This window comes from Pyrenophora tritici-repentis, chromosome 10 (assembly GCF_003171515.1).
Source record: "Pyrenophora tritici-repentis strain M4 chromosome 10, whole genome shotgun sequence".
Taxonomy (NCBI): domain Eukaryota; kingdom Fungi; phylum Ascomycota; class Dothideomycetes; order Pleosporales; family Pleosporaceae; genus Pyrenophora; species Pyrenophora tritici-repentis.
In genome coordinates, this window is record NC_089399.1 from 2,338,225 (window position 1) to 2,364,572 (window position 26,348).

General features: G+C 52.6%; 9 protein-coding genes across 9 annotated transcripts; 6 read left to right on the top strand and 3 right to left on the bottom strand.

The window, feature by feature from the left end:
• Window positions 1-502: 502 nt before the first annotated feature.
• PtrM4_047210 (Smc, Chromosome segregation ATPase) lies at window positions 503-4,205 on the bottom strand (the record flags this gene model as incomplete). The annotated part of the gene is made up of 7 exons (XM_001936558.1): window positions 503-701; window positions 748-890; window positions 940-1,864; window positions 1,911-2,179; window positions 2,228-2,321; window positions 2,367-4,075; window positions 4,125-4,205. The coding sequence occupies 7 exons, from the start codon at window positions 4,203-4,205 to the stop codon at window positions 503-505; spliced, it is 3,420 nt and encodes a 1,139-aa protein (XP_001936593.1).
• Window positions 4,206-4,803: 598 nt separating this feature from the next.
• On the bottom strand, window positions 4,804-9,698 carry PtrM4_047220 (TPR repeat, SEL1 subfamily; the record flags this gene model as incomplete). The annotated part of the gene is made up of 8 exons (XM_001936560.2): window positions 4,804-4,815; window positions 4,867-7,116; window positions 7,213-7,383; window positions 7,414-7,585; window positions 9,013-9,087; window positions 9,138-9,446; window positions 9,500-9,539; window positions 9,590-9,698. 8 exons carry the CDS (start codon window positions 9,696-9,698, stop codon window positions 4,804-4,806), a joined length of 3,138 nt encoding a protein of 1,045 aa, XP_001936595.2.
• A 1,142-nt stretch (window positions 9,699-10,840) lies between these two features.
• Window positions 10,841-12,480, top strand: PtrM4_047230 (uncharacterized protein; the record flags this gene model as incomplete). Its single annotated transcript, XM_066104717.1, has 4 exons — window positions 10,841-11,185; window positions 11,239-11,745; window positions 11,841-12,362; window positions 12,436-12,480. The coding sequence occupies 4 exons, from the start codon at window positions 10,841-10,843 to the stop codon at window positions 12,478-12,480; spliced, it is 1,419 nt and encodes a 472-aa protein (XP_065959281.1).
• Window positions 12,481-13,043: 563 nt separating this feature from the next.
• On the top strand, window positions 13,044-13,440 carry PtrM4_047240 (uncharacterized protein; the record flags this gene model as incomplete). The annotated part of the gene is made up of 2 exons (XM_066104718.1): window positions 13,044-13,265; window positions 13,315-13,440. The coding sequence occupies 2 exons, from the start codon at window positions 13,044-13,046 to the stop codon at window positions 13,438-13,440; spliced, it is 348 nt and encodes a 115-aa protein (XP_065959282.1).
• Window positions 13,441-14,377: 937 nt separating this feature from the next.
• On the top strand, window positions 14,378-17,217 carry PtrM4_047250 (uncharacterized protein; the record flags this gene model as incomplete). Its single annotated transcript, XM_066104719.1, has 2 exons — window positions 14,378-17,024; window positions 17,084-17,217. The coding sequence occupies 2 exons, from the start codon at window positions 14,378-14,380 to the stop codon at window positions 17,215-17,217; spliced, it is 2,781 nt and encodes a 926-aa protein (XP_065959283.1).
• A 700-nt stretch (window positions 17,218-17,917) lies between these two features.
• On the top strand, window positions 17,918-19,213 carry PtrM4_047260 (uncharacterized protein; the record flags this gene model as incomplete). The annotated part of the gene is made up of 1 exon (XM_066104720.1): window positions 17,918-19,213. One exon carries the CDS (start codon window positions 17,918-17,920, stop codon window positions 19,211-19,213), a length of 1,296 nt encoding a protein of 431 aa, XP_065959284.1.
• Window positions 19,214-19,877: 664 nt separating this feature from the next.
• On the top strand, window positions 19,878-22,717 carry PtrM4_047270 (uncharacterized protein; the record flags this gene model as incomplete). Its single annotated transcript, XM_066104721.1, has 2 exons — window positions 19,878-22,524; window positions 22,584-22,717. 2 exons carry the CDS (start codon window positions 19,878-19,880, stop codon window positions 22,715-22,717), a joined length of 2,781 nt encoding a protein of 926 aa, XP_065959285.1.
• A 700-nt stretch (window positions 22,718-23,417) lies between these two features.
• Window positions 23,418-24,713, top strand: PtrM4_047280 (uncharacterized protein; the record flags this gene model as incomplete). Its single annotated transcript, XM_066104722.1, has 1 exon — window positions 23,418-24,713. One exon carries the CDS (start codon window positions 23,418-23,420, stop codon window positions 24,711-24,713), a length of 1,296 nt encoding a protein of 431 aa, XP_065959286.1.
• A 717-nt stretch (window positions 24,714-25,430) lies between these two features.
• PtrM4_047290 (uncharacterized protein) lies at window positions 25,431-25,765 on the bottom strand (the record flags this gene model as incomplete). The annotated part of the gene is made up of 2 exons (XM_066104723.1): window positions 25,431-25,637; window positions 25,685-25,765. 2 exons carry the CDS (start codon window positions 25,763-25,765, stop codon window positions 25,431-25,433), a joined length of 288 nt encoding a protein of 95 aa, XP_065959287.1.
• Window positions 25,766-26,348: the final 583 nt, after the last annotated feature.

Genomic DNA, 26,348 nt, shown 5'->3' on the forward strand with positions numbered 1-26,348 from the left:
ACAGCACGGCAACACGGCGGTCACATGTGCACGAAAGATTGCCAGCTCGCCGTGGTGTTGGAGTCGTGTATGTATCAGACTACCAATCGAACGTTGTTGGCCAAGAGACCCTGGCTATCCTGGCGCACATCCGCTACGCCTCTTCCATTATAAGCTCGGCCGTTCCCTGTGCAACCGAGCCGCCGCTTACGCCGCAACCAGCTACTTCAAACGCCATCACTCATTATCAAAGTCAAATGTCTCTCGGACCACGGACAAAACGACTAAGCGCACTGCTATACATTGCTACGCTACCGGCCCGCCATCATCACCCGTGTCAGGCCTGTCTGCCAAGCCTTACTACCATGGCACAGCACTGCTCCAACTACTGCAAGCTCGCCCAACGCCTTGTCCAGCGGGTATAACCACGTCTAATCATGCCCCGGTCCCACAATCGCTAGTCAAACGCCCAAGATTAACGCCATATCTGCATCCATATACTTGAATATCAACACATTCTGCTTCAGCCGCGTTGGAGGTTCAGTGCCGTCTGCCCGCGCTCCGGGTCGCTCATCTTGATCATCTTGACATCCGCCGCCCGGCTCACATTGTCCATTCCCTGCGGCGTGATGAAGATGAATTGTCGGCCGATCGACCGTCGAGCAGCTTCAATAATCATCTTCATACTGATCTCGCGATTGACGCTGTCCATGAAAACGTCGCTACAAACGTTAGCTTGTACTCATCAAAACATCAAACCCAACTTACAACTCATCGAGGCAGCGGATCGGTGATCCCATGGCCTCCCACAACGAGAGTAGCAGACACACAGTCGAGTAGGATTTCTCGCCACCCGACAGCGTCTTGGTCTGCCTACCCTCTGCATGCGTTTCTGAACTATCTGGTTGGACCTGCCAGAGTCAGCAATCTCGTCAACTTTACGCCATACTTCCCACTCACATTGATGTCCAGGAGTGCCTTTTTGTGGTCGATGTACAAGGTACCTCTGAACTTGCGCTCGCTCAAGAGATAGTTGAATGTAACTCGCGCTCGGATCGAAATGCCTGACCGGAACAGCTTCCATCGATTGCGCCTGTTGGTCAGAGTAGTGATGAGATGATTGCGCAGACTCTTGATTTCATCCAGCTCTTTCATGGCACCGCGGTGCGCCTTTTTAGCATCGTCCGCTGCAGCTAGAAGCTGAATCTGTGATCCACCAAGTTCGGTTTCCATTCTTGTTCGCTTTTGCTCAAGTTTCCTGAGCTCTTCGAGAAGATCGTCAGCCGATCTACCAGGAGGCACAGGAATACGTGTTCCACCAGTAATCTGCATTGCCTGTTCTGTCATTTCTGCCAGCTGAGTTTGCTGAACTACCAGGTGGTCTGTCCATGCCGTTTTGTTCTCCTCTACTTTACGGACCGAATCGTACGCCGCGTTCTTGGTCTTGAGCGCTTGATCTCGTTCGTTCTCAAAGCCTTTGACTGCCTGTCTGGCTTTACTGAGCTCGTACTCGAGATCCGCGACACACTTCGCCGCTTCGTCCATTTCACGCTTGTGGATTTGCTGCTCGTTATTACACGTCATGATCGCCTTCTCAGCGTCCTCGAGAATCCCTTCTGTGTTTGCAACTAGAAGCTTGGCCTCCTCAAGTTCTCCTTCGGCCTCCTTGACAGCTGATGCGTCTGGAGTCGCCTCACTCAACTCGCCCTCCAGTCGATCCAAGTTTGCTGATGCCCTTTGCTGTTCAACTTGGAGGTTTTTCTTCTGTTTTTTATGCTCGGCCTCTCTGCGCTCACAATCTTTCAAGTGGTTTTGTGCTTGGTGCAGTTCCTTCTCGAGAGTTTGTAACTCCTGTTCCCTTACGGCGAGACGGCTCTGTTCCTCTCTGATGAATTGTTAGTGAGATACGCAAACGTTAGAGGGGCACTCACCTAATCTGAGCATCCCGATCAACCTGCATCCGCATGGCTCCAGTGTATTCGGCGATTGGACTGTTGTTGATACCACCTGCAGGCGAGCGGTTTATTACTCGACCTCTTCGCGTATCACCATCCGCGAACGTGAAGCACATTCTGACATTTTTCGTCAGTGGTCCTTGGTCCGCGATAAAATTAGAACCTTCCTGTAGATTCTCGATGAGCACAGTTTGCTCGATTCCCTGGTTGATGATGAGTTGATTTCGAACAAGGTCGTTGTCGATCTGTCCATGTGTTAGCTGACCGCTTCTTCGTATGCACATGTCACCTACTGTGAGTGCTCGCATCCACGTCAAAAGCTCCTTCGCAGGTTCGTGGGGCTGCGTGTCAATACGGGACCTCTTACCAATATATATTGGAGCAGACCTGGCATTGTCAGCGTCATCTCAAGCTTCGAATTCGAATACGTACCATCCCGTCTTGTTCATGAGCCCTGAGAGTTTAGTCTGGTCATGTTTGCTGGTAACGACAAAACCGTTTAGAGTCTGACCGAACTGCTTTTCCAAAATGCGGCCCCATTTAGACGCTGTTAGCTTTACATGACGACCAATCGGTCCCACAGGTGTCTCTCGAAACCCGCGCTCTCTCTTAATCGCATCTAACAAGTCCTGCAGCTTGTTGGGCTGCGGAAATCCGTCCATGCCGTTGCTCTCGCCCTTTTGCAACCGAGCGATGGTGCTCCGAATGACCACTACGGCGTTGCGTGCTTCCTGTGCCTTTTTCTTGGCTTTATCCAATTCCATAGTCGCTGCATTGAGCTCTTTGTTGAGCTGCGGAAGCGCCGAGTCGTGCGATGTGTATCTCTCTTTCGCATTTTCGTGCTCGATTTTGGCCTCGTCACGCTCACGAACCTTTTCTGCATAGAGACCATTTTCGACTTCGTCCAGTCGTCGCTGAAGCTGTCTGACGTTATCTTCTTTCTTTCCAACCTCGTTTTTCGCCGCATCCAATGCACCTCTAGCTAAGCGGACTTCCGACAATCCCTGTGCGAGTTTTGCTTTTCCCTTTTGGAACGCTTCTTTGGCAACATCCCTTTGTTCTATCGCGGGTTCCAAATCTTCCGTGATTTTGATGACAGCTTCTTGGGCTGCCCCATAATTCTGATCAGCGAGCTCGAACTCGTTTTCTGCTCTTATTACCATCACCTGCTTCTCTTCCATCAAGTTATCAGCTTTTGCGATTGCAGATACTGCCTCCTCCACTGATCTCTCCTGTTCCTCCACTCTAGCCCAAGCTGCTTGGTTGGCTCTGCTTCTCTCCATGGATCGCATGGTTTCCATCTCCACTGATGTTTTGGCTCTCGACGCCGCCTCTTGCATTTCTTGCCGTAAAACTTGCAGGTCAGCTTCCTTGACCTCCACTCTTGTATTCATAGCTTCTAGGGACTGTTCAATCTGTTGATAGTCCCTATTCAAGTTTTCGAGTTGCGTGCCTTGAAGAAAAAACTTGTACTTGTCCTTCGGAGTAGAATGGTTGAGAAACTGCCTTGCCATGTCCTGCGTCAATACATTCATCGGATTATCGATTTGCATAGAGAAAGCGTCGAGGATATCCTCCAGCTCTGCTTTTTTGGTCGTGACCAGCTTGTTGTTGGAGTCCTTGAGCTTGAATCCAGAGGTACCAGACTTGTTAAAGTGGCGTTCGACAATGATGGAGGTGCCATATATTGCGGGCTTGTAGGCGAGGGGGCCCTGGTTCTTGATCTTGACCGTCACTGAAGCGTGCTCCTTGCCCTCCTTGATCAGACTCTTGAGATTTTGGGCTCGATTGGTTGCAGTGGCCTTTCCACCCAGGCATATAGTGAGGGCTGTGAGTACGGCACTCTTCCCGCTGCCGTTGTGTCCAATGATGAAGTTGATGAGGGGTCCCAAAGTCACCGTCAGGTGCTCGTGGCACATGAAATTGATGCACTGGATCTCTTCAATGATTCCAGAGTCTGACGGGACATTCTGCCTGGCTGTAGGTTCCATGTAGATCTTCTCCACTCGCTGTGTCGCCCACTTCTCTTGGGCCTGGAGGCTGTCCTCGTCCTCGCTATCGCTACCACTTGCCACATCGGATCGCTCGTCGCCTGAGGATCCGGCGTTGCTTTCTGGCTCGGATTGTCGTCGTCGCTTATTCTAGTCTGTGTTAGCGGATCGTGCCGTTTGTTTGAGGAAATCGACTTACACGATCATTACGGCCAACACTACTCACGTCGATCCCATTGGTAAGGGCGCGAGGGCGCTTCGCAGACATGACCGCAGCCATAAGTGCAGCCCAAAGTTGGAGGTGGGGGCGTTGGTGGGCGCGGAGATAGTACAAGGTCTCATCAGGCGTTGGGGATGAGAACGCGTCTGGGCGCTCCTTCCCCGCTAGAGCCTTCAGAAACAACGCTAGCGCGTATGCAGCCCGTCACCTCACCCACTGCTGCACTCAAGTGCTATGCACTGCCTTTGCAGTTAACATCTTTGGAACAATCAAGTCGAAATAAACTGACCATTAACGTGATTACTTAGTAAATAGTGGCAAAACATCTTATAGAGCAAGTCCGCAGTACTATGCACGTGCATATCAGCACGTGACACCGCGTCTACACGCGTCTACCGTAGGCAAGACACCACTATGACGTCTCAGAACCCAACAATCTGGGAGACATATAAAATCAGAAACCCAAACATTGCATTCATCACTTTCTTACGCACTCTCGATTCGTCTACATATGCTGCCAACGCCTTCAAAAAGGGTATATCGAGCGTGAATGTTCGCCAACTACCACTACCATGCAAGAAGACCACAAGCGCAAAACAACCCGCTACATATGCAAACAACAATACCATATCACATGTTGCAAAGTAACTACAAAGTTTTACATGACGACCTATTATTGTATGTCAGCACATGTAAAGTGAGTGAAATGTTAAAGACTTACACAATCTCCTTCCTTTGGTGCGGCTCCAATACCCATCTCGTCAAAGGTCTTTGGCCCTTTACCTGGTGTCGAAGAGGCTGATGATGGTGCTGGCTTGGTAGGTGGCGTCGGTGTGACTGGCTTGCTTGCTTGTATTGGTGCTGGCTTCGGGGGCGGTTGCTGTTGCTGTAGAGTCTGTACCCTATTAGGCTTGGGCATATTGTCATACCCGCTGGGACGACCAGCTGATCCAGGCCGTGATGAGGGTCGCGAGTCCATGCGTGAATTTGTCCTGCTCTCCTGACCCGGTTGAACGGTAGATGGTCGGGTGTGCTGGCGCGGGTCGAGAGGTGCAACATAACCAATGTCTGGCAGCGTAGGTGCTTTCTTGAGTGGTGGTCCAGGCTGTTTCTGTAGCTTGTTCCGTGAGTCTGGCGCACTGTATCCGATATCCGGAGGTTGTGTGGTCGACGGGCGGTTTTGCGGCTCTGGACGCTGGGCACTGGGCCCTCCCGGTTGTCTATAGCTTCCGGGTCCCCCCTGTGGCATACCGCCGCGGCCACCGTTCGGAGGACGTCCACCTCTTCCGGGCCCCATGTTATCTACACTGGTGTGAGGCCGCAGTGGTAGCGGCCCCATATCCGGACCAGGACCGAGGCCTGGCCCTGGTCGTGGACTACCGCGCCCGTAGGGATCATTGGGGTACAGATTGGGGTTGATGGTGAATGCCGAGGATGCCCCGGATGCAGGGCGAGCGCTAGAAGCCCTGATTTCTGGTGCAAACCCACCAGCCATATTTGGCCGCTGCGGCCCCAACCGGGGAGGGCCATTGTCTATGGGGTATGGTGCTGCTGTAGATGGACGGTCATAAGGTGCAGACATGGGTGAATTGCCGACCATTGGAGGCTGGTCCGAGATGGGATACGGCGTTGTGCTGTCGCCTCGGTTTGGAGAACCATATTCAGAAGGGCTCACGTCATTGATGGCCGGCATAGCGGGCTGGCCTTTTTGCAGCCTTAGTGGCCGCTGTCCACGCATCGAGCCGTGTTTAGACTTGATCATGTTGATTGCGACATTCTCATGGTCCTTCTTCGACAAGGTCCGCGATAATTTGGATATGCTCTCTATGCGTGCAGTAGCGTCTCTGTTGCCGTTCTTTGCGGCCTTCTCGTACCATTCTAGGGCCTTTTCAAGGTTGACCGGAGTGTTCATTCCGATTTCGTTGAAGTAACCCATGGCAAACTCTGCCGTGGCGAGTCCTGCTGCTGCGGCACGCTGTGCATATTGGAAGGCAAGCTCTTCGTTCTTGGCGAATTCTCCTTCGTGTCCGCAGAGAAACCACTTGCTGATAGCCATGTCTGCCTCGGGCTCCCCCTGTCTGGATGCAAGTGCATTGTAGTGCAGCGACAAGGTGGGGTTGAATTCACAGCCCAGACTGCAAAGCTCATAAGCAGCTCCCATCTTGAGCTGGGCCTTTGCAAACCCAAGGTAAGCGGCCTTTTCAATGTTTTGCCTTGCACCCTTCTCGTCGTACGGCAAGAAGACTTCGGGAACGCTGATTTGAGGCAGTTCACGTGCCTGGAGCATGCCCAAGACGTAAGCACCCTGCGGAGCGTTCTCATCAGCAGTGGCCGCTGCCTGCCTGATGAGCTGAATGCCCCTGGCAAAGTCTTGTGGCTGGCCGTGCTGACCGAGCAGCGTCATCATGCCAAGGCGATAGTTGGAAGCCGAATCACCCTGTTCTGCGCCAGCCTTGTAATTCTGCAGTGCCTTGATGGGATCGTTCGATTGCTCAAACTGCATGCCCATCCGGTATTCTGCCCTGGCATAGCCTTTTGCTGCCGCACGAGAGTAACACCGAAAGGCCTCCTTCTTGTCGGCACGCATGCCAAACTTGCCAAACTCCAGCCACATGCCCCGCATAAAAGTGGCCTTGGGATGTCCTTGGTCTGCAAGAAAAGTGACGACATTCATGGCATCCAGACGCAGCTGATGCTCGACCTGGGGAGTTGCGGGTCTTGCGCCCTGTATCTCGGAAATGCGCTGCTCATGCAGCTGGGCGGCGTCTACATACTGCAATGCGTCTTGTGCCCAGGCCAGCTGCATCTCGGGGTCGTTTGAGTTGAGCACCGGCAAGCGGGCATTCTCCAACACGGCCTCCTTCTCATCGTCAGAGGGGGGCACATTCGGAGGCTTGTTCGGAAGCTTGGGAAAGGGCGAGAAGTTGGGCGAGTCGTGATGCTGTGCGAACTGGTTGTAGTCGTGCGACGGCTGCTGGTGTTGCACGGCTTGAGGCTGCACGTTTGGCGGCTGGCGGAAGGCGGATGAGATGGTTCCTTGCCGCGACGGCCATTGGTCGTTGTGCACCGGCAGCTCGTGGTAGCCCCCCTGGTGCGGTGGGTATTGCTGCTGTGACTGATTGTACGTGGCCTGGGTTGGTGACATGGTCGTGCTACGGGGGCCGTTGGCTTCCAACTCCAAATGAGCTATGTTTTCTTGCATATTCTCGGGCACTTCGGGCATTATGCTACCGCCAACCTACGTCAGCCACAATCAAAAGGCGCGTACATGGTCTTGGGCTAGAACAAACCGCTGAGGCGCAGGCGAGATGACTTCAGGCGACGGCGCCGGCATGTAATAGTCATCAAAGCCGCCTGGCACAAATGTAGCCCCGAGCTGGGGCTGGCCTTGGTGATAGCTCATTGTGGCCACGAGAGTTGAGCTGACCTCGTTATGGCGACTGGGTAGTTAGCGCGTCAGTGGATATCCAAAAGGAACGTGAACCCGTGCAAATGCACGTCTTCGCCTCGCACGCGATGGTCGCATGAGGCCGTCGTCACAGACACGGCCATGCATGGCGCATGGCGGGTGAAGTAGGATCGAGCGTACCTTGACCTTGGTGGGGTTGCTAACCTGAGCTCGACCCTTGCGATATGTCGGGTATACGAGGAAGCGAGCGATCTGGCGTAGTTGTGTAGCTATCAAGACGGCTGCAGGCGGCGACGGCGGAGAAGGGTTACAACGAGGGGCACAGGTAGGAGAGAAGAGGTAGAGAGGCCTGAGACGAGAGGCGCGTAGTTTATTGCTGAAACAGGCACTGCGGTAGTCGGACTATCTCAGATGCTGGAGTTTGAAAGGTGCATCGTTTGACGTCAAGGACCAACTAGTGAGCTCTTCGACCTTGTATGTATGGACATGTGCACTGCGAGGGGTCACAGGAACAAGCGCAAAAGGGACCCTTGTGAGATGGTCGCCATGGTTAATAACGTTGCCGCGTACCCGTCAGGGGCTCGCCGCTCGCTTTTGCTATAAATGTTTTCGATACAACTGGCGCATTGGAGCCCACTTTGGGTACACAACCACTGCTGCGCCATCCTCATCGCTGAGGCTGTGTAGTGACGTTGCGCCGAGTCATCTCCTCTGCAGTGTTTTAGGAAGGTTTTGTGCACGTCTGCTTCATCAAATCTCGCGTGTAGCCAAGGGCTGAGGCAATCGAGTTGTTTGCGGAGATGAGGTCTTAGATATACGCCCGGGCTGGCTCGGGCTTGGAAGTGGCTTGCGCTTGCACAGGCCTCCCTTCCTGCTTCTATCTGAGCCTCGTCGACATGGTCACGGTTAGAGAGCAAGTCGTCTCCGCATTGTATAGAAAGTGTGCTTTGGCGTTTAATTCTTAAATTACTGCTGACATGATGACTGCATCCAACGAGCACCCCTACCAGGCGCCATGCGTAGGCATCTTACCCAAAGAAGCTGCCATTGCTGTCTTAAACATCGCAACGGTAAAGTGAAGTGTACGATACAGTCGAACAATCAACACAAATGTCGTGCTACACCTAGTGCACCATGACATCCGCGCCGTGCTGTTGCTGTTGTGGGGCTCCAGGCTGTTGTTGGGGCTTGTCACCTCCAGCACCACTTGGCTCAGCCTCGTCCATCTCCATGTCATCATCTCCACCCTCCTCGCCCTCGCCCTCGCCCTCCTCCTCTTCATCGTCTTCGGAGTCTTCAATGTCAATCTCCTCGCTGCCTGCCTCAGACTCGGCATCCTCGTCGTTGGCGGGGCCAGCAGTGTCCTCAGCACCTGCCATGGCCGCATCATCACCCTCGGCGGCGACACCTTCACCCTCGACGCCCTCCTCCTCGTCCTCCTCTTCTTCAATGCCGTACTGGTCTCCGTCGGCGGTGAGGTCAGCCTCTGGCTGTTCAGGGGGGAACTCGGGCGGTGCAGATTCCTCAGAATCCCTGAAATGGTTAGCGGGGGTGCGGGGTGCAATACGTAGTTTGGAACATACCACTTGATGGCAAAGCGTGTGACTCGCGGCTTCTCTGCAAGAATTTGCCTCTGTACCTTCTCAATCACAGGCTTGGTGGGCGGGTCTAGTGCCAGCGCCTCGTCTGTGTACTCGTTGTTCACATAGTAGCCGACGCGGACAAACTCGCGCTCTTCGTAGCTGCAGCTCAACAGAATAACTGTGACGCCGATGATTTCGCTGTTGGGGATACGCGATAGGTTCGGGGGGTCGGCGCGGAACTGGAACTTGTTGACGCCGACTGGCAGCGGGCCAACAAAGACAGAGTCGAGTTCCTGATCATACTCGTTTCTGCACGCTTTCGTTAGACGTGGTGGCGGCTACAACTCGACGGGTGAACTTACGACGTCGCCGAACCAACGTAGGTCAATTTCCACTCGAGATCTATTCTTCGGTCAATGACTGTGCAAAACATCATTGGCGAGTGCACCTACCCTTCTGTAGTTGCTCAAGGCATTCAAAAGTGATCTCAAATTCATACGGCTCATCAAAGCGCGCGGGGTTGTTCTTCACCTCAACACCGAGAAGCGACACGACAGACATTGTGAAGGTGAATTGTAGGACAACTAGAAAGTAGATGGCACTATTGATTTGGAGGCGGTGATGGATTTGGAAGTTGAGCGTGCGTGATGGGGAATTGCAGAAGAAGCGACAGGAAAAGGTGTTTGTTATGGGAAGCGGTGAGGCCGTGCGTTAGAGAGATCGCGGCGGCAACCATCAGTGGATCAATCCATTGATAGGCCTGTCGAATTGGGCCTGTCGCGAGTCGCGTTGACTAGAAACGTGACCAGGCGTCGCGCGTACGCGTTTTGCGGCACTGTCTCCTCTCCAAGCCTGACGAGATGAGCGTGTAAGCCAGCAAAGAGTATCTCGATTGCACATGGCCTTGTCACTCGCATATACTGGTGTAATCGCTTCGCATTTTGATTGAATCTACACGAACAATCGAAGACTTGGGCCAGTCAAATTGCACTAGCCCCACGGGCGCAAAGATTCTAGAGCAGATAGCAGAATAATCCCACCTGGTAGGAACTGAGTTTGGTCAAAGTAGTGTCAAAGGGGCCGACAGAAACTAGTTCTGCCGTCAGTCAACTGTTAGGGACGAATGCATGCATCGCCGAAGAATTAAGGCGGGGCTGGCCGCCCTACCAGATTGAGATGAAGCACCAGCACAACTTGCGGATCTCTACTTAACACCCCAATTGTCGTGATTAAGAAACGAACATTGCCAGCATCTCCATGTCTGGCGCGAGAATATGCTGAGCAGTCTAGATGCTAGCTCTTACACATGTCCGCATTCACCAGCCACAGTAGTCATCGTCGACCTCGGCTCGGCTGACTACCTACTTAGGTACCTGTTTACACTTTTCCCTATCTCTCGCTAATCACTACATAGCCTCCTTTGTTCGTGTCTTATGTCCGTAATGCACCAACTGCATGGTGTTTAAACAGCCATGTCCGCCTCGTCCTCGTCAACCCAAAATGTTGCCCACGGTTTTGCTCAAACACCTCCATCCGGCGGCGCCGAACAGAAGTCACATCCGCCGCAACCACGCGTTCGCCGCCGAAATCGTCTCATCACTTCTTGTCTTGAATGTCGACGGCGAAAGCTGAAATGTGACAAAGCCAATCCGTGTACGCATTGTACAAAAACTAACCGAAAATGCGTCTTCATCGCCTCGGGCATGGACGCGGACGCACAAGCGAAACTTGCCGAAGTCAAAGAACGGATGGGCATGCTGGAGAAGAGCCTGGAAGAAGATGTCGTGCTCAAAAGAAAACCTAGTATCAGAACTACCTCTGAATGTTCGAGACTGAGTGTTCTGCCTGGCCAAGAGCAGCAGAGCGATCAAGAGGACGAAGAAGATACCCGAGACCTCCGTCCAACCAACCTTGTTACTGAAGATTCTGCCTACTGTGAGCCTGAAGAGGATTTCAATGATGACATGGTCGATCTGGGCTTTCGCATAGGAAAATTACGCATTACTGATCGAGTTGGAGGTCTTGTGCGTCCGAGATTCTCCGACGAGGTAAGTCTGCAACTCCTTACTCATATTTACCTCCTATAACAGCTCATGTGTAGCTTGCCCAATCTCTCAACGAACTTCCTCTGCAGGCATCTCCTAGCCGATCTTTCATCGATGAAGACCCCATAAACTGGTTAGCGCCGACTTCCGACTACATTGCCCCGTCTTCAAACTTCATCTTGGCGTCCGGCGTCGACAGAGCGTTGCTTGAATCTCATCTTCCGGCACGAGCCGTAGTTGATAGGTTGATTGCCAATTATTGGATACGCGTTCATCCCATCGCACGTACTGTGCATCGCCCTTCGTTTGAGCGTCAGTATCAAAACTTCTGGATCAGGATGAACATGGGCATGAAGCCTCGCTCTTCATTCCAAGCCGTGCTCTTTGCTGCCTTGTTAAGCTCCGTGGTCTCCATGAGTGCGGATACAGTGCGTAATGAATATGGTGCCGAAAAGAGAACCTTGGTAGACAATTTCCGTGAGGGGGCTGAAGCAGCTCTTGTCAAGGCCAATTTCCTGCGAACCGCCAAACTGGAGACGCTGCAGGCTTTTGTCATGTACCTGGTAAGTTTGCTTATCGTGCTCGTTGAATCATCTTTAATATGTCTTGCTATTCTACCAATGACTGCGGGAACTAATAGCTGATATTATTATTGCAGATTCCCTTGTGTCGTAATGAAGTATCTCGCGCTCATTCTGCACTCGTTGGGTCGCTCATACGCCTGGCAGAGTGCATGGGACTACACCGCGACCCCACAGCATACAGCACCTCGTCCATTGAGACTCAAGTTAGACGCGTTCTCTGGTTTCAGATCTGCTTCCTCGATATCCGCACCTGCGACGCTGTGGGACCTCGCCCGCACATCCGTCTGGACGACTACGATACGCGCTTTCCGCTAAACATCGATGACGTTGAACTCGACCGCGCTGAGCGTGGCGAAAGCGGCATAGATGTTAGCAGAGACAGGGACCATTTCACAGACATGACCATTAGCCGTATGCGATTCGAAAGCTATGAAATGCACCGCTTTGTATGGAGCGAACGTACCAAGTTAGATCGAAAGCGGCCTGATGGAAAGAGCGAGATCACAATCACATCGCTCCTCTCACGTGTACAGTCTTTCCAGGCTGCCATGGAGAAGAAATACGTCCCGATGCTCGGAAAGTCTGAGCCGCTTCACGTTCTAGCATCAGAGCTGCATGGAATTTTTTCGAATCGCTTGTACATTTCCTTGCTGCAGAGATACATAACAGCTGCCCGCAATAGATTGCCGGAACGCTTACGACAACTCACATTGAGTGCGGCAACCATGATCTTGGAACACGGCATGACCGTCGAACAAGACCCGGTTCTATCCGCCTGGTCATGGATCGTCGGTGCCCTCCATCAACACCACTGTGCCCTTCTTCTCGTCAACGAAGTCTACATCGTCAACCCAGAACCAGCAATGGAACAACGTATCTGGCGCTGTCTAGACTACTCCTTCGACATACCGAGCGGTCTCTCCAACGTGCAAAAAATCCGACTCGTCCTAGAAGAATTAATCTGGAAATCGAAAAAATACGCCGAAATGACAGGCGTACGCGCTCCAAACAATATGCCACAGCTATCATCATCATCATCATCAAAGCCGCCCAGCAGACAAAGAGAGGAAAACACGAACAGAATAGTCTCACACTCGGATCCAAACACCAGCAGTAAACCCGTCTTGCAGAATAATGGTCTAAACAACAAGCTGAATCCCCCACGCTTCGTCCCACCACACCAACTCAAACAGCAATTACTCAACGCGTCTGCACTAGCTCCCGGTATCAACGCTTTCCCAGGCTCCATGCCAACTGTAAGCTGGGGCAATTTCAACATGCCCGACACATTCCCCTCCTCGATGCTAATCTCTCAACAACTTTCCTTTGGCGACTTTGCTCCGATGACTAATCCAGCTAGCGGCGGCGGCGCAATGGCCAACGCAGTACGGCAGGCTGCTAGTGGTAATAGTAGTCCGAATTCGGCGTCTTATGCTGGTAACATGATGGCGGGGTCGGTGGGGAGTGATACCATGGATGCTATTAATGATATCGATTGGGTGAGTATACTTCTTTTGTTGGTTTGGCGGAGATGCTGATATATTGTAGAATGACGTAGAGCGCATGTTTGGAAGTGCAGAGTTGGGGGCGGGGAATATGCTTATTCCGCCGTTTACGTTTCCGCAGTTTTCGGCGGAGCATCTGAGGGCGCCGCTGGGGAGGGATGGTGTGTAGTGAGGGGGTCTTGGGTTGGTTTCTGTTTTTTGGTTTGTAAAGGGGGTGTTGTAGATGATATTGGAGGGGTTGTGGTGTATATTAAATGTATTTTAGAGTATGTATTATATTGTAGCGTTATATACGGCATGGTTTACAACGTACATTCGCCGTTCTTCTCTAAACACCCTAAACTTAAACGAACTTCTACAAGCTACCTTAACTATTTACTTAACCCTACCACATCCTACGTTGCCTTATATACACAAGGCACACAGGCGGCTGAAGCGTCCGCCTTGTCATGATAACACAATACCCGCATAAACGCCGCGTATAAGTACATGTCGATACTAACATAGGGGAAGAGTAGTAATACACAGCTCGTTTTATTTACTACCTAGGCACTAAAGAGGATTAGATATGTCCTTGATAGGGTCGGTTTATAGAAAGGGAGATAAAAATAAGAGATAGAGGGTGTTGGGAATCGAACCTGCGGTAGATAAGGCAGCTGGTTGCTGCATGCACGAGCTTGGATTACACGGCTGACTAAGCCGTGTGGTCCGAGCTCTAGCTGCTGCCTTACTGCCGACCTCCCTCCACCTCCATAGAACAACAAGAACAATCACAATCATTTCAACTCGTTGCAACGAAGGTGATTCCGATACCTTAGCCGTATCAACACTGATCAGTGGTTGCTACACCACAGATCGGCTAGATATCTGACAAGGAGACCCATCAGCTCTTTTGCTGTGTAGTCTTGGCCAAGAAGCGACTCCTCCTACCTCACAGTAGCAAGGAGTGCGAAGTACAGCACCGCCCGCAGAGACTACCTATCAAGGTAGCGCTTTCGCCGACAGTTCTGAAGGAGATCTTGAACGAAAAGATCTGCGTCAACCACGCACAAAAACAACTGACAACGCCTGCAACTAACAGCAAACAATCGACTGACTTCAGCACCATGGCACCATACAAGAGCGTCAAGTACCGATCGTGGTACTCCGAGATGCACAAGAGTGAGTATGTCAACGCGGAACTCGACCCGACCGACACAGTCATAAACACCGACAAACTGAACACTGTCGTCCTCGATTGGGTCGTCCAAGTTGAAGACGATGGACAGTTCGACCTCTTCATCCTCCAGGAGTTCCAAAAGTCCTTCGAGGATTGGACTCAAGATATCATAAGTGCGGTCGACGTGCGGCTCCGGAAAGCAGTCAAGGAATTGCTCCGACACCGAGGGATTTACATCCAGATCAACAGTCGTGACACAGTAATAACGCAACTGTACAACCTCCTCCATCTCTCGTCGTGCCCGATATGGCCTGACGACGAGCTTGAGCTTATGCGACTCGTCGACGGTTTCAAGTGTCGACAGCTCACAAACAGCAACTACAGTTACCCTAACCCTCCGCAGCCACCAACAGGATACCCACAAGCACAGTACTCACCGTCGCCAGCTCAACTCAACGTGACAGCACTCACAAACCTCGCGAAGCTGTACAATAACAACGATAAGTTCAGTGGTGACAAGTATGACGTGCTCAGTCACAAACTGGTCATCTTTCGAGAGCTTTGCGCCAAAGTCGGCATTCAACCTGGCCAAACTGACCGCTACAAGCTAGCCATCTCCACTATGCTTACTGGCAAAGCGTCAACTTACTACTACCAATCTATCGCTCCACTTGACCTTGGATACGAAGACATCATCGCGAAACTGGGCGCCTACTTCCACACTACCGAGAACTACCAGTTGTTCTTGAACGAATGGCGCACCATTATGCTAAAGGACGTCATCGCAAGTAATCCTGACAAGACAATTGCGCAATGCCTTGACTTGCTCATCGACAAGCTCCACAAGCTGTACCAAGCGATGGCTCAGCAGAATGGACTCAGCGAGTCAAGCCTCACCGGACAACTTGTGTCAGCATGCCAGGGTGTCGAAGCCTGCAGCGCAGTCCTGATCCGACCTGCGTCGACCTTTGAAGCAGTCGCTTCAGAGCTCCGCAACGCCGTCGGTAACTGGCAACGCTGTCACCCGCATGCTCGAACGCAGTTCAACTATGACAATGAACAGACAGACGATGACATCTTCTACACAAACCGACGATACAACCGAAACGACGAACCTCGCGACAGACCCCGAGGCTATGGCACCGGTCGCTTCAACCGCGGACCGACGCTGTCACGACCGCGATACCCTCCCCGCCGCTCGCACGATAAAAAGTGCTATGTGTGCGGCAAACAAGGATGCTGGTCAACGCGACATTCACACGAGGAGCGCAATGAGTCGCACCAACGCTTCAAGACTTATGTCCAAAACCACGATCTCGATGACGACTACGACGTGTTCCTCGCCGGATTCGAAGGCATCGAGCTTCATGACGAGGCAGAGGACGACGACGGCAACCGCGTTGATGACCTCGATGCGTACTTCCAACATGAACAATTCAACACCGCTGCTTGCGGAACCATCAACGGGCAAGCGCTCACCATCAACCTCAACGACGCCGCGGCGACCCACGCGATCACTGGAATCGACCCATACGCGTCGGAGACTGCAAAGGAGGCACCCCACATGTTCACCTTCGATCACCGATATGGTGCTCACTGTTTCCAAGGCATCATGCCCGACACCGGCGCGGCCGGAGTCTCCACTGCAGGAAAGACCCAGGTCATGGCACTGCAACGCCTCCAGCCATCGGCCACGATCAATGAGTCCACGGCAGGTCGCCACCGAATTCGATTTGGAGATAACCCAGAGTGTCTCTCACTTGGCGAGGTGAAGGTCAAAACCCCGCTCGGCGTTATACTTTTTGCGGTGATGCCGACCAACACGCCTTTCTTGCTGTGCCTTGCAGACATGGACCGCCACGGGATCTACCTCAACAATGTTGACAACGTGCTTGTACACGAGTCACGGGAGTACCCCATTGTGCGCAAATGGGGACACCCATGGCTCCTGCTCGACGACCAAGAGACCGCGACGCACTACCTCACCGAGGTAGAGCTTGCGCAACTCCATCGGCGCTTTGGTCATCCAGCTGCGGGACGACTCTACAAGGTCCTCGCGAGAGCAGGTTATGACGAAGTCGATGCGGCGACCATCGAAAAGATCAACAAGTTCTGTCACCAATGTCAGATTACTGGCAAGGCGCCAGGACGATTTCGGTTTACCCTCCGCGACGATATCAACTTCAACTATCGACTTATCGTCGACGTGATGTACATTAATCAGAGGCCAGTACTTCATGCTATTGACGAAGCAACTGCCTTCCAAGCAGCGCGCTTTCTCACCGACATGAAAGCAAGCACAACATGGGACACACTCCGCGCCATGTGGATCGATATGTACGTTGGTCCGCCTGATGTCATAGCCACCGACGCTGGCAAGAACTTTGCGAGCGAGGAGTTTGTCAACAATGCAAAGACAATGGCCATCGAGGTTGACGAGGTGCCTGTCGAGGCGCATAACTCCATCGGCAAGGTGGAGCGGTACCATGCGGCCATCCGCCGTGCCTTCGAAGTCATCTCCGCCGACATAGACAGCGACACGTCATCTGAACACCTCCTCCAGATGGCTGTGAAAGCCGTCAACGACACTGCTGGTCCAGATGGCCTTGTGCCTACTCTCCTCGTCTTTGGCACCTACCCCCGCCTATCCAAGACATCGCCGCCATCACCATCCATCAGCGCGCGCGCGAAAGCGATAAAGAACGCGATGGCGGAGGTCCGCAAGATCAAAGCAAAACGCCAGGTGAACGACGCACTTGCGACACGCAACGGACCGAACGTCATTGAAACGCTTCAGCTCCCGATCCAGAGCAGCGTAAAGGTTTGGCGCGAGAACCGCGGTTGGACTGGTCCCCATACCCTCATCGCCATGAACGACGACCTAACCGCCGCGATTGTCGACGTCGACGGCAGGCAGGCGACATTTCGAGTCACATCGGTGCAGCCATACCACCGCAACAACTCCACCGTTATCCCGCGCGACGACGACGACAACGACAATTGCGGGGATGCGGACGATGACGAGTTTATCCCAGAGACAGAAGTTCCACCTCCACGAAAGCGCGGTCGCCCCAAAGGCTCCAAAAACAAGCCAAAACCAGCTCCCATCGAGACCAACGACGTCAACCTCACGCAACGCGAGGAGGACGACTTAGTGCTGTCCAAGAAGCTGCGTGCCACTGGCAAGATCACAACCCTAGGCGAACCATTCGAACTATCCACCAAGGCAGAGATTGACGCGCTGATCACTCGCGGAGTGTTCCGCTTCGAGGAGTATGACCCTCAGCGCCATGGTGGCATCCGCGTCTTTAAGTCACGGATTGTCAACGAGGTCAAAGGCAAAACTACCACTAAGCCGTACGAGAAATCGCGCCTCGTTGTTCAGGGTTATGCCGATGATGGAAAACGGATTGTGCTCACACAAAGCCCGACGATCCAGCGCGCCAGTCAGCGCATTATTATCGCGCTTGCACCCTCACTGCTTCAAATGGGCATGACGCTATGGCTTCGAGATATCACGCAGGCGTACACGCAAGCCGATGACCATCTCCAGCGCACGATCATCGCGGATCTTCCCACGCAACTCCGCAATGTCTACCCCAAAGGCACCATCATGGTGGTCGTGAAGCCGCTGTACGGCATCGCCGAGGCAGGAGCGTACTGGTGGTCAACCTACTTCAAACACCATACCACGACACTCGGGATGGAAACATCAACCTATGACCCGTGCCTCTTAATCACCAAGCCAACGGCGTTAGGCTTTGGTATTGTCGGCATGCAAACTGATGACACGCTCGGTCTGTCCGATGACGTGTTTGCCAATAAGGAGAGCAAGGAGCTGCGCTTCAGCGCCAAAGAGAAGCAGTTTCTTACTACTAACAACCCTATCGACTTTAACGGGTGCGTCGTTAGTCTCACAACAGACGGCGTGATCACACTACGCCAAAAGAAACAAGGTGAGAAACTGGAGATCGCAACTGACAAGAAGACGTACATTCAACAACGCGCACGTGGCGCTTACATCGCGACAATCTGTCAACCCGAAGCAAGCTTCGACCTCGCCGCTGCTGCGCAAGCGAGTGAGCCTACAAAAGAAGAAATATCCAAGTTAAACAAACGCATCGAATGGCAAAAGAAGAACCTCTGCCATGGGTTGACCTACGTACCTCTGGACATACGCAACCTCAAGCTGTTTACCCTAGTCGACGCGTCCTTTGCCAACAACAAGGATATGAGCTCCCAGATGGGATTCGTCATCGTACTCGGCAATGAAGTTACCTCAAGCGACACAAACTTCGGGATACGTGGCAACATCGTCCACTGGTCCTCAGTCAAATGCAAGCGGATCACCAGGAGCGTCCTCGCCTCCGAGATCTACGCGATGGCGCACGGCGTAGATATCGCAGTCGCGATCGGCGGCACCATTGATATGGTCATGGAACGACTCAACTTACCTAAGGTCCCCATCGTGGTATGCACCGACTCGCGATCGCTATACGATTGCCTTGTCAAGCTCGGCACCACCAAGGAGAAACGCCTTATGATTGACATCATGGCAATGCGCGAAGCCTACGAGCGCAGCGAACTCATGGATATCAGATGGATCGACGGTCGCGACAACCCAGCAGACTCTATGACAAAGGCAGGTTGCAACGCCGCGATAGAGAACCTCATCAACTCTAACGAGCTCAACCTCCGAGTGCAAGGGTGGGTCAACCGTGATCGCAACACCAAGCCCACGACCGAGAGCACCGAGCTCAGCAACCTTGAAGGCACCAAGTAGTCAACGGGCACGTGTGCGCGATAACGAAGGACACAAGAGGAGGACATAAGGGCATACAGGAAGGCGTATAGCGCTAGCCGAGATAGGCAACTAGCTACATTTCGGCAGCAGGATATTATTACAGATTTGGAGGATTTGGGGACGGATCTGATCTCCCGGCACAAAAAGAAAAGATAGTCAGTGTTGGGAATCGAACCTGCGGTAGATAAGGCAGCTGGTTGCTGCATGCACGAGCTTGGATTACACGGCTGACTAAGCCGTGTGGTCCGAGCTCTAGCTGCTGCCTTACTGCCGACCTCCCTCCACCTCCATAGAACAACAAGAACAATCACAATCATTTCAACTCGTTGCAACGAAGGTGATTCCGATACCTTAGCCGTATCAACACTGATCAGTGGTTGCTACACCACAGATCGGCTAGATATCTGACAAGGAGACCCATCAGCTCTTTTGCTGTGTAGTCTTGGCCAAGAAGCGACTCCTCCTACCTCACAGTAGCAAGGAGTGCGAAGTACAGCACCGCCCGCAGAGACTACCTATCAAGGTAGCGCTTTCGCCGACAGTTCTGAAGGAGATCTTGAACGAAAAGATCTGCGTCAACCACGCACAAAAACAACTGACAACGCCTGCAACTAACAGCAAACAATCGACTGACTTCAGCACCATGGCACCATACAAGAGCGTCAAGTACCGATCGTGGTACTCCGAGATGCACAAGAGTGAGTATGTCAACGCGGAACTCGACCCGACCGACACAGTCATAAACACCGACAAACTGAACACTGTCGTCCTCGATTGGGTCGTCCAAGTTGAAGACGATGGACAGTTCGACCTCTTCATCCTCCAGGAGTTCCAAAAGTCCTTCGAGGATTGGACTCAAGATATCATAAGTGCGGTCGACGTGCGGCTCCGGAAAGCAGTCAAGGAATTGCTCCGACACCGAGGGATTTACATCCAGATCAACAGTCGTGACACAGTAATAACGCAACTGTACAACCTCCTCCATCTCTCGTCGTGCCCGATATGGCCTGACGACGAGCTTGAGCTTATGCGACTCGTCGACGGTTTCAAGTGTCGACAGCTCACAAACAGCAACTACAGTTACCCTAACCCTCCGCAGCCACCAACAGGATACCCACAAGCACAGTACTCACCGTCGCCAGCTCAACTCAACGTGACAGCACTCACAAACCTCGCGAAGCTGTACAATAACAACGATAAGTTCAGTGGTGACAAGTATGACGTGCTCAGTCACAAACTGGTCATCTTTCGAGAGCTTTGCGCCAAAGTCGGCATTCAACCTGGCCAAACTGACCGCTACAAGCTAGCCATCTCCACTATGCTTACTGGCAAAGCGTCAACTTACTACTACCAATCTATCGCTCCACTTGACCTTGGATACGAAGACATCATCGCGAAACTGGGCGCCTACTTCCACACTACCGAGAACTACCAGTTGTTCTTGAACGAATGGCGCACCATTATGCTAAAGGACGTCATCGCAAGTAATCCTGACAAGACAATTGCGCAATGCCTTGACTTGCTCATCGACAAGCTCCACAAGCTGTACCAAGCGATGGCTCAGCAGAATGGACTCAGCGAGTCAAGCCTCACCGGACAACTTGTGTCAGCATGCCAGGGTGTCGAAGCCTGCAGCGCAGTCCTGATCCGACCTGCGTCGACCTTTGAAGCAGTCGCTTCAGAGCTCCGCAACGCCGTCGGTAACTGGCAACGCTGTCACCCGCATGCTCGAACGCAGTTCAACTATGACAATGAACAGACAGACGATGACATCTTCTACACAAACCGACGATACAACCGAAACGACGAACCTCGCGACAGACCCCGAGGCTATGGCACCGGTCGCTTCAACCGCGGACCGACGCTGTCACGACCGCGATACCCTCCCCGCCGCTCGCACGATAAAAAGTGCTATGTGTGCGGCAAACAAGGATGCTGGTCAACGCGACATTCACACGAGGAGCGCAATGAGTCGCACCAACGCTTCAAGACTTATGTCCAAAACCACGATCTCGATGACGACTACGACGTGTTCCTCGCCGGATTCGAAGGCATCGAGCTTCATGACGAGGCAGAGGACGACGACGGCAACCGCGTTGATGACCTCGATGCGTACTTCCAACATGAACAATTCAACACCGCTGCTTGCGGAACCATCAACGGGCAAGCGCTCACCATCAACCTCAACGACGCCGCGGCGACCCACGCGATCACTGGGATCGACCCATACGCGTCGGAGACTGCAAAGGAGGCACCCCACATGTTCACCTTCGATCACCGATATGGTGCTCACTGTTTCCAAGGCATCATGCCCGACACCGGCGCGGCCGGAGTCTCCACTGCAGGAAAGACCCAGGTCATGGCACTGCAACGCCTCCAGCCATCGGCCACGATCAATGAGTCCACGGCAGGTCGCCACCGAATTCGATTTGGAGATAACCCAGAGTGTCTCTCACTTGGCGAGGTGAAGGTCAAAACCCCGCTCGGCGTTATACTTTTTGCGGTGATGCCGACCAACACGCCTTTCTTGCTGTGCCTTGCAGACATGGACCGCCACGGGATCTACCTCAACAATGTTGACAACGTGCTTGTACACGAGTCACGGGAGTACCCCATTGTGCGCAAATGGGGACACCCATGGCTCCTGCTCGACGACCAAGAGACCGCGACGCACTACCTCACCGAGGTAGAGCTTGCGCAACTCCATCGGCGCTTTGGTCATCCAGCTGCGGGACGACTCTACAAGGTCCTCGCGAGAGCAGGTTATGACGAAGTCGATGCGGCGACCATCGAAAAGATCAACAAGTTCTGTCACCAATGTCAGATTACTGGCAAGGCGCCAGGACGATTTCGGTTTACCCTCCGCGACGATATCAACTTCAACTATCGACTTATCGTCGACGTGATGTACATTAATCAGAGGCCAGTACTTCATGCTATTGACGAAGCAACTGCCTTCCAAGCAGCGCGCTTTCTCACCGACATGAAAGCAAGCACAACATGGGACACACTCCGCGCCATGTGGATCGATATGTACGTTGGTCCGCCTGATGTCATAGCCACCGACGCTGGCAAGAACTTTGCGAGCGAGGAGTTTGTCAACAATGCAAAGACAATGGCCATCGAGGTTGACGAGGTGCCTGTCGAGGCGCATAACTCCATCGGCAAGGTGGAGCGGTACCATGCGGCCATCCGCCGTGCCTTCGAAGTCATCTCCGCCGACATAGACAGCGACACGTCATCTGAACACCTCCTCCAGATGGCTGTGAAAGCCGTCAACGACACTGCTGGTCCAGATGGCCTTGTGCCTACTCTCCTCGTCTTTGGCACCTACCCCCGCCTATCCAAGACATCGCCGCCATCACCATCCATCAGCGCGCGCGCGAAAGCGATAAAGAACGCGATGGCGGAGGTCCGCAAGATCAAAGCAAAACGCCAGGTGAACGACGCACTTGCGACACGCAACGGACCGAACGTCATTGAAACGCTTCAGCTCCCGATCCAGAGCAGCGTAAAGGTTTGGCGCGAGAACCGCGGTTGGACTGGTCCCCATACCCTCATCGCCATGAACGACGACCTAACCGCCGCGATTGTCGACGTCGACGGCAGGCAGGCGACATTTCGAGTCACATCGGTGCAGCCATACCACCGCAACAACTCCACCGTTATCCCGCGCGACGACGACGACAACGACAATTGCGGGGATGCGGACGATGACGAGTTTATCCCAGAGACAGAAGTTCCACCTCCACGAAAGCGCGGTCGCCCCAAAGGCTCCAAAAACAAGCCAAAACCAGCTCCCATCGAGACCAACGACGTCAACCTCACGCAACGCGAGGAGGACGACTTAGTGCTGTCCAAGAAGCTGCGTGCCACTGGCAAGATCACAACCCTAGGCGAACCATTCGAACTATCCACCAAGGCAGAGATTGACGCGCTGATCACTCGCGGAGTGTTCCGCTTCGAGGAGTATGACCCTCAGCGCCATGGTGGCATCCGCGTCTTTAAGTCACGGATTGTCAACGAGGTCAAAGGCAAAACTACCACTAAGCCGTACGAGAAATCGCGCCTCGTTGTTCAGGGTTATGCCGATGATGGAAAACGGATTGTGCTCACACAAAGCCCGACGATCCAGCGCGCCAGTCAGCGCATTATTATCGCGCTTGCACCCTCACTGCTTCAAATGGGCATGACGCTATGGCTTCGAGATATCACGCAGGCGTACACGCAAGCCGATGACCATCTCCAGCGCACGATCATCGCGGATCTTCCCACGCAACTCCGCAATGTCTACCCCAAAGGCACCATCATGGTGGTCGTGAAGCCGCTGTACGGCATCGCCGAGGCAGGAGCGTACTGGTGGTCAACCTACTTCAAACACCATACCACGACACTCGGGATGGAAACATCAACCTATGACCCGTGCCTCTTAATCACCAAGCCAACGGCGTTAGGCTTTGGTATTGTCGGCATGCAAACTGATGACACGCTCGGTCTGTCCGATGACGTGTTTGCCAATAAGGAGAGCAAGGAGCTGCGCTTCAGCGCCAAAGAGAAGCAGTTTCTTACTACTAACAACCCTATCGACTTTAACGGGTGCGTCGTTAGTCTCACAACAGACGGCGTGATCACACTACGCCAAAAGAAACAAGGTGAGAAACTGGAGATCGCAACTGACAAGAAGACGTACATTCAACAACGCGCACGTGGCGCTTACATCGCGACAATCTGTCAACCCGAAGCAAGCTTCGACCTCGCCGCTGCTGCGCAAGCGAGTGAGCCTACAAAAGAAGAAATATCCAAGTTAAACAAACGCATCGAATGGCAAAAGAAGAACCTCTGCCATGGGTTGACCTACGTACCTCTGGACATACGCAACCTCAAGCTGTTTACCCTAGTCGACGCGTCCTTTGCCAACAACAAGGATATGAGCTCCCAGATGGGATTCGTCATCGTACTCGGCAATGAAGTTACCTCAAGCGACACAAACTTCGGGATACGTGGCAACATCGTCCACTGGTCCTCAGTCAAATGCAAGCGGATCACCAGGAGCGTCCTCGCCTCCGAGATCTACGCGATGGCGCACGGCGTAGATATCGCAGTCGCGATCGGCGGCACCATTGATATGGTCATGGAACGACTCAACTTACCTAAGGTCCCCATCGTGGTATGCACCGACTCGCGATCGCTATACGATTGCCTTGTCAAGCTCGGCACCACCAAGGAGAAACGCCTTATGATTGACATCATGGCAATGCGCGAAGCCTACGAGCGCAGCGAACTCATGGATATCAGATGGATCGACGGTCGCGACAACCCAGCAGACTCTATGACAAAGGCAGGTTGCAACGCCGCGATAGAGAACCTCATCAACTCTAACGAGCTCAACCTCCGAGTGCAAGGGTGGGTCAACCGTGATCGCAACACCAAGCCCACGACCGAGAGCACCGAGCTCAGCAACCTTGAAGGCACCAAGTAGTCAACGGGCACGTGTGCGCGATAACGAAGGACACAAGAGGAGGACATAAGGGCATACAGGAAGGCGTATAGCGCTAGCCGAGATAGGCAACTAGCTACATTTCGGCAGCAGGATATTATTACAGATTTGGAGGATTTGGGGACGGATCTGATCTCCCGGCACAAAAAGAAAAGATAGTCAGTGTTGGGAATCGAACCTGCGGTAGATAAGGCAGCTGGTTGCTGCATGCACGAGCTTGGATTACACGGCTGACTAAGCCGTGTGGTCCGAGCTCTAGCTGCTGCCTTACTGCCGACCTCCCTCCACCTCCATAGAACAACAAGAACAATCACAATCATTTCAACTCGTTGCAACGAAGGTGATTCCGATACCTTAGCCGTATCAACAGAGGGAGAAGAGATAGAGATAAAGAGATAAAGAGAGAGAGTAAGCTATAAAAGTACTGATAAAAACCAAGTTAAGAGTAAATAACATTAAAGACTTAAGTAGTTTAAGGCTTTAGAAAAGGTACTAGAGTATATAAAATTAAGGAGAGGGAAACTTAATAACTAAGATAGTAAGGTAAATACATTAAATAAGATTTCTAACTTTACACTAGAACATTAGAGTACTCCGACTAAAGTCCAAAAGAGTAGATTCGCCACATATTGGTAGACTTAAATAGATAACGAAACCCCGCATTTCGGCCACACTCCTAAGTCCTGCTCTGCCAGAAACCTATCCAACTCTTCGGTACAGCCGGCCGTCATGTATCTCAGAGGGTGGAAGTATCCAGTTTGAATTCACTGTATCGGATACAGGCCCAGAAGCGGCGGGGAGTCTGCTGCTGGATATGTTTTCGGCTATGGCATCGCCTTTGGGAGTGTCGTGCTTCTCCATAGACGCCGCCTGATTCTCCTCACTTCTCATGGTATCGTTGATAGACTTTTAGAACTGTTAGAGAAAACCGTTGTCTGTGAGATGAAACATACAGATGCATCTGCTTGAGTAGTTGGACGCTGTGCTTTCTCGCAGCATCTACGTAGATGGTCGTAATGTTGTTGGAGACCCATGTTGAGATGGCTAATGTGTTGTTTTGGGGTTGAGTACTAGAATAAGGAAAGTATGGTAGGGAGAATGTAAAGAGATGAGGGAGGAGGAATGATCTGACTATTGTAGTGGATTGCTTGCTTGCTAGAACATTCAGATGCATCACGTTTGCGCTGGCGCATTGTTGTCGGCTATGCAATGCACATTATCGCCTGCTTGGTACGTGTACGCTGCTTGTAAGTCACAAATAACTGTAGTGATGCATATGGAAACGATTGACTACTGTAATCTTTGAACATAAAATGATGACATGGCTGCTTTGGTTTGCGCATTCGATGAACTGCGCGTTTGAGGCTACGTAGGTAGAGTCAGGGCTGTCATCTCGCGCAGAAAATCAGATATCTTGGGCAAGATCAAATCATCGCAAATTTGCTATATCTGTCTCTATTATGAGTAACTAGTACTTGTGACGATCGCGAATGATCTGGGGGCAAGGTGCCAATACCAATCAGGCAAGGCGCCGCCAAGACTCGCTTCTATCCGCGATAGCAATATCCTCCCCCACCGAGGCTGGCGGAATTCCTCTCACGAACTTTCGACGACACG